Source organism: Leucoraja erinacea, chromosome 3 (assembly GCF_028641065.1).
Source record: "Leucoraja erinacea ecotype New England chromosome 3, Leri_hhj_1, whole genome shotgun sequence".
Classification (NCBI taxonomy): Eukaryota; Metazoa; Chordata; class Chondrichthyes; order Rajiformes; family Rajidae; genus Leucoraja; species Leucoraja erinaceus.
The window spans coordinates 63,004,901-63,012,085 of record NC_073379.1 but is presented as its reverse complement, the minus strand read 5'-3'; the positions used below and the strand labels follow the sequence as shown (position 1 = coordinate 63,012,085).

The 7,185-nt window shown below is 40.2% G+C and overlaps 1 protein-coding gene across 1 annotated transcript; it reads left to right on the top strand.

The window, feature by feature from the left end:
- The first annotated feature begins 1,743 nt into the window (after nucleotides 1-1,743).
- LOC129695657 (very low-density lipoprotein receptor-like) lies at nucleotides 1,744-7,132 on the top strand. The gene is made up of 5 exons (XM_055632808.1): nucleotides 1,744-2,925; nucleotides 3,917-4,035; nucleotides 4,117-4,256; nucleotides 5,341-5,482; nucleotides 6,803-7,132. Exons 1-5 carry the CDS (start codon nucleotides 2,708-2,710, stop codon nucleotides 6,988-6,990), a joined length of 807 nt encoding a protein of 268 aa, XP_055488783.1. The 5' UTR covers nucleotides 1,744-2,707; the 3' UTR covers nucleotides 6,991-7,132.
- Nucleotides 7,133-7,185: the final 53 nt, after the last annotated feature.

Genomic DNA, 7,185 nt, shown 5'->3' with positions numbered 1-7,185 from the left:
CCAGTGTCCAGTTTTTTTCTGGGGGGGAGGGGGAAAGTGGGAGAGGAAGAGGGAAGAGAGATGGTGGGAAGGGAGCAGTGTCGCCTAACTTTATCCAACTTCAGAATGTGACAGCGCTGATAACTTAAAGTACTTGCATGTGAGGGTTCAGCCATGATAACCCACGTCCCCCACCCAATGTTCCAGACACACAACAATTATTTTCTTTTGTACTTTTTGCTGCTTTAAAATCGATGGGTATATATTTAAAGCAAAGTTTTGCACATGCTAGAACTTGGCCAGCATTTATTCATTTTGATCTGAAAATGTGATTACTCCACATGCATGCTGAGTATCTGCTGCATTTTGGTAACCCGGTAAATTGTAATACCTTGAGTTCTCTTCTGCCTTGATTCTGCCTTGTCTCTTATCTTCTTGCCCCGGGCCGCGGAGTTTGAACCGGCCCGTTCGCGGAGCTCTGATTCGGCCGCGGGACTTGCTTACCATCACCCGGCGGGGTCACAACATCGGAAGCCTGGATCGCCTCAGCGCAGAGGGAGAACAAGGAGGGAAGAGACAAGGACTTTAAGACTTTTGCCTTCCATCACAGTGAGGAGGGCCTGGTAGACTCACTGTGGTGGATGTTAAATCTGTGTTTATTGTGTGTTTTGTTATTTTATTCTATGTTATGACTGCAAGGCATGAAATTTCATTCAGACTGTTTTTACTTTATTTCTTTTTCAAATATGCACAGTATGGCATCATTATTTTTTAAATATATACCGGTAACTATAATTTTCCATCCTCCATCTCCTCTAGTGCAATCTTTTCTTGAAAGATAGAAAATAGGTGCAGGAGTAGGCCATTCGGCCCTTCGAGCCAGCACTGCCATTCAATATGATCATGGCTGATCATCCAGAATCAGTACCCTGTTCCTGCTTTCTCCCCATATCCCTTGATTCCATTAACCGCAAGAGCTGTATCTAACTGTATCTAAAAAAATATTCTATCATGTAATGTGGTCTAATTTTTTTTTTAACTTTTCCATTATAAATTCAAATCTTGTATTCTATGCCTCTGCCAGTTGTAATCTGTATGCTCTTTCCTACCTTGTTAAGATCTTTAAGTTGCAGTCAGAAAACTTTGATCCATGCCATCCATCCTGTTATTTGTAGTTTTCTCGTTGAATCTCCCAAATGCGGTCTTGCACTTCATTAGATTAAATTGCATTTCTCATTCGGCTCATGGTTAGATCTACATGTCAGCTTTCCTCAAAGCAGACCACAAATATTTTTATCATTTGAAAACTATCACGCCCATATGAATTAACATCATTAATATTCATAAAGCAAATTGACTGAGCCTTGTTCTTCCATTAGTAATGGCCCCAGTCACAAAATTAACAGTAGTCATTACTTTTTGCTGTCTGTTGCTGACAGGATCCAGACTGCCTTTGTCTCTTGGATTCCATTAAACAGCCTGCCATGTGGGACCTTGTTGAAACCTTGCTCCTGGTAGATTTGATGCCCAGGATGCATTGTTTCAATATTCCATAAACTCTGACATAAATCACTTGACATCTTTGTCCCAAAGTGAACATATTTTAGATGTTTCCGTTTCATTAGCACTAAACATTCCTTTAAATAAAGATAGACATATTCTGCGTGTCTTCCTATTGAAATGGGCAAGGTTTAGGATTGTACTTTTGAAGTGATTTCATTGCGGTATGTATTCAGATGCTGTATATTATAACTAATGGATTTGTTCAGTCTGAAGTTAATTTGTGTAAAGTTTTTAAGTTGAAGCCAATCTTCTCAGTTTTGGACAAGTGATCTTGACTGATCCTAGCATAGCACTCGCCTTTTTAACCTGAATTCTCTTCTGTGCTCAGCCCTCTAATTTTACGTCAATATCTGTAAAATGATGCGGTTTTGTTCAATGGATATCACAAACACTCATTCTAATGCATGAACTTTAGAAGCACTTGACTTTTGTGCTTAGAAGTTGCAAGCCAATGATTTGACTTCAGTCCTGCTTTTAATGCTCACAGCTGAGAAACCCAACAGTCCTCCATTGCATCGATTTGACTTGGAAGCTCTTTAAATGTAGCATTTAAATGTTGGGTTACAGTTGTACAAGATATTGATAAGGCTGCATTTGGAGTGTTCAGTTTAGGTCGCCCTATTATAGGAAGGATGTTAAACTGGAAAGATTGCTCGTAAGAAGTTCAAGGATGTTGCCAGGACTTGAGGGCCTGAACTATAGGGAAGAGGTTGGGCAGGCTAGGACTTTATTCCTTGGGAACACTGGAGGATTATGGATGATCTTGGGTGTATAAGATCACGTGGGGAATAAATTGGGAAAACACAGAGTATTTTACCCAGAGTAGGAAAATCGAGAACCAGGGGGCATAGGTTTCAGGGATGAGAGGAAAGATTTAATGGGATCCTGAGGGACAATTCTTTTCAGAGGATGATGTCTGTATGGGGCAAGCTGCCAGAGGAAGCAGTTGAAGAAAGTACTATGGTAACATTTAAAAGGTATTTCCACTGATATGTGGGTAGGAAAGGTTTGGAAGGATGTGGGCCAAACGCAGGCTGGTCAGACTAGTGTAGATGGAAATTTTTGGATGGCATAGGCAAGTTGGGCAGAAGGGCCTGTTTACATGCTGAATTACTCTAAATAGACAAGCCCTCATTGGCATATTTTAACTCTCAACAGTGCATCCATGGATAAAAATGCAAAATCTGTGCGTACGTCCAATATAGTCAAAGATCTAGGAGTTCCTGAAGGTATTGCTGTGGACTGGATCTATAAACATCTTTACTGGACTGATTGTGGCACAAAGACAATCTCTGTTGTGAAGTTTGATGGAACAAAAAGAAAAATCCTCTTTGATGCGGACCTAAGGGAACCAACTTCCATAGCTGTTAATCCACTCGCGGGGTAATTATTTAATTTGCTGCATATTGCTAATCATTGATAACTAGGACATTGTTTTGAACCAAATGTGGTCATTTTGGCTTAATTTTTAAATTGCAATCTATAATAATCTTTTGTCCATTCCCAAATGATCTTAAATTCTATCATGAGTAATTGGGGAAACTAGTTAGGCATTAAGTATTTACAGAGGATGGTGATGTGAAATTATTAACAGCTTAAATTTTAAGATGTGAACTTTATTTGGAAATGTTAAGTTGATATTTTTTAAATCAGATTGAGGATGTGGGATTAAATCGGAGTTGAAATGAATTAGATTTGAATAAACACCCCTGGTTCTGCTGGGGAATTTGGCAGGTAGAGTACTTTTTTTTTTGGGAGGGGTGGGGTAGAAGGGCCTGTGAGACTAGGGGAGATTATGTGTTCGGCACGGACTAGAAGGGTCGAGATGGCCTGTTTCCGTGCTGTAATTGGTATATGGTTATATGGTTATATGGGTAGCAAGGGAGTTGATATTTCAGGTGAGACTAGTCCTTGGGATTAGTGTTTGTTATCCCTTGGCCTGTGTAGGTTAGAAACATCCAATTTGACCCTGGGGAATATACTAAGGTAGATAAAAATGCTGGAGAAACTCAGCGGGTGAGGCAGCATCTATGGAGCAAAGGAATAGGTGACGTTTTGGGTCGACCCTTCCTCAGACTCGACTCGAAACGTCACCTATTCCTTCGCTCCATAGATGCTGCCTCACCCGCTGAGTTTCTCCAGCATTTTTGATCTACCTTCGATTTTTCCAGCATCTGCAGTTCCTTCTTAAACTGGGAATATACTTGTAATCTCAGAAATGCTGAGGTGTAGATAACCACTTTGCTTGGGGGGGGAACATATTTTGGCCTTCCAATTGTCATTAAAATTATTGGACTTCAGTAAAAGCTTGACTCCAACATTATTGATTTTGGGTTACCATTCTGAGGTATTTTAATGACTATTCTGTTTCAAGGTTTGTTTACTGGTCGGACTGGGGTGAGCCAGCAAAAATTGAAAAAGCAGGGATGAATGGTTATGACCGTAGCCTTCTGGTTTCTAAAAACATTGAATGGCCACATGGCATTGCTCTTGGTAAGTAGGCTGACAATTGTAACTAGACTCATGAAAATACTAGTTTTATTGTGTAATGCTGAACATTTTTCATCCTTGCAGATCTGGTGAAAGGTCGGCTCTATTGGGTTGACTCAAAACTCTACACATTATCAAGTGTAGACTTGAATGGTGAAGACAGAAGAATTATCTTGGTGTCAAAGGAACTCCTGGCTCACGCCCTTGCAATTACCATATTTGAGGCAGGTTTAGGTGCATGTTGCCCATCTGTTAATGCATTTGTCTAACTTGTCTCTCTGTTCCCTACATCCAAAATTAGTCCCGGTAACTTGTGTCGATTAAAGCCCCTGGATTTCCATCTTCCCTATTCTAATTTCATCACTTGCCTCCCGTGAGGATTCTGTCCCATATTCCCAGGGTCTCCATTGATTATGGTCAAATACTTTAACTAGTGCTGCTAGTCTCTTCCTTCCCTCCACCCGCACATCAAACCAAAGCTGTCATCTCCCAGGCTAGACCTCATCCTTTCCATTGTTAGTATTTGAACACCCCCTCTTCTGAACAACATACAGCACACAGAAACTTTCAATGTGAAAGGCTGCATTTCAAAAATTAGCTATTTAAAACATGATCTAGAATTCCACCCTTATCAATGTTTTACTTTCTGCTCAATGTAAACTATAATATTCTCTGGACAATTAGGGAGGAAAAGCTTGGTGTTTGCAAAAAAAAAACATGGAATGAATAAGTGAAATTGATTAGGATTACGGCTTCTCAAGGAAGATGCATAATTAACTTTAACAGCAGGGGTTGGTGAGATCAACCTTTAGCTACTCATTTGAAGTTAGTGCTGACTTTGATCAAATTGTAGGTCACTATGTCTTAAATTTGCAGAGGTCTTGAATTGATAACAATAATTGCAGTTTAGTTTAGAAATACAGCGTGGAAACAGGCCCTTCGGCCCACTGAGTCCACACCGACCAGCGATCCCCGCACATTAACACTACCCTACACCCACTAAGGACAATTTATACACACACACACACACACACACACACAGCCAATTAACCTACATACCTGTACGTCTTTGGAATGTGGGGAAACCGGAAGATCTCGGAGAAATGTCACGGGGAGAACGTACAAACACCATACAGACAGCACCCGTAGTTAGGATCAAACCCAGGTCTCCAGCACTGTGAAGCAGCAACTCTACCTCCACGCTGCCCACGTTGTGCATTAAGCGATTGGCATTTTTATGTTTTAAAACGGGGAAACTGCCATGCATTTATTTATGTTAACAATTTTGATCTTACTGTCTTATTTCAGGATAATGTGTTCTGGGTTGATGGAGAAAGAAAAGCACTTTATGGAGCCAACAAATTTACAGGTTCTGATACAAGGCTTTTGGCCTCGGACCTTCAGGACCCTCGTGACCTTGTTGCATATCATAAGCTGACTCAACCATCGGGTAAACTTTGACAGTTTTTTTTTTTTTTACTTGATATAATTGTCCTTGAAGTAACTGGGGTTGGGTTTATTGCATGTACCAAGGTACAGTGAAAAGCTTTGTTCTGCGTGCTATCCAAATGGGTCAGATATTCCATACATGATATAATCTAGGCAAACTAGAGTACAATAAATAAAGAATGCAGAATAACCTTATAACAATTACAGCACGGAAACGGGCCATCTTGGCCCTACAAGTCCATGCCGAACAATTTTTTTCCCCTTAGTCCAACCTGCCTGCACTCGTACCATAACCCTCCATTCCCTTCTCATCCATATGCCTATCCAATTTATTTTTAAATGATACCAATGAACCTGCCTCCACCACTTCCACTGGAAGCTCATTCCACACCGCCACCACTCTCTGCGTAAAGAAGTTCCCCCTCATATTACCCCTAAACTTCTTTCCCTTAATTCTGCAGTCATGTCCTCTTGTTTGAATCTTCCCTATTCTCAAAGGGAAAAGCTTGTCCACATATTTATTTTTATTGATATATATAAATATAAATGAGAATATAGTTGTCAGCATTGTAGCGCATCAGATCCATACACTACGCCTAATGGGTAGAGTCAGTACCTTAGCTTATGGAAGAAGCCTGATTACAGATGGGAAGAAGCTGTTCCTGACTCTGGCACAAGCTTTCATGCTTCTGTACCTTCTGCTGGATGGGAGCAGTGTGAAGGAATGATGGGTCTTTTATGTTGGCTGCTTTTCTGAACTCGTAAAGTGCATAAAGTTGTAATTGGTTTTGTTCAATTCTTGCCTTTTGTGTATATTTCAAATGTCCCAACATGGTGTCCATATCTTGACCATGATGCTTTATATTTTTGATCTTCATTTGAGATAACCTAGGCTACTTCCTCCTCACCCATGAACAACCAGAGTACTTGACAGCTTTGCTCCTGGCAGTGAACATAACCAACACTACCAATGCACCATTTGCATTGTCCTTTATTTTAAGGGCTTAAGAATATGTTCAGGATTCAACCAATATTTTGTTTTTGACCTTGCCTTTGAAAGGCCCATATTTTAAGGTGGCGTCATAATATTTAATAGTCAGCAGTTCCTCTGCAATTTTTGCAATAGCTTGGCACAGATAATAAAACATTGCCATTGCCGCCAGCAACAAGATGTTTGGGAAAAGGTTCACGACTAATTTCTCACTGGAGTAGATAATTTGGTTTGCTAGATTTTAGTTCTATATATAATATAAATATATAATATAATAACTGGTCTGGTGGTTGAAAGATCAATTGCAAATGGGAATTTGTTTATCCACAGGCATCAACTGGTGTGAGAATCTGAAGACTACAAGCTGTGAATACATGTGCCTTCCAGCTCCACAAATTGACAGACATTCTCCCAAATATACTTGTGTGTGTCCGTCTGGGTTGGAGCTGGATAAGGACGGGCAAAAGTGCAGGATGGGTATATGTGAGTTTCCCCTTTATCCACTTGATCTAACCTAGATTTGTAGGAAGGAACTGTAGATGCTGGTTTAAACCAAAGATAGACACAACATGCTGAGTTACTCGAGCTTTGTGTGTCTGTCTTTGAATTCCAGGAGAAAGGTATTGATTTAAGACATTACCACTTGGCAGTCTAAATAATGGCACAAGGTTAACTTTCTGAATTTAATTGAGATTTGGGAACCAAATGTTAAT

Bases quoted from the DNA above. Each gene is read 5' to 3' on its own strand.
- LOC129695657 (XM_055632808.1), top strand. From the start codon at position 2,708: ATGGATAAAAATGCAAAATCTGTGCGTACGTCCAATATAGTCAAAGAT. The intron at 4,036-4,116 runs GTAAGTAGGCTG...TCATCCTTGCAG, and splicing joins GCCACATGGCATTGCTCTTG to ATCTGGTGAAAGGTCGGCTC. The intron at 5,483-6,802 runs GTAAACTTTGAC...GTTTATCCACAG, and splicing joins TAAGCTGACTCAACCATCGG to GCATCAACTGGTGTGAGAAT.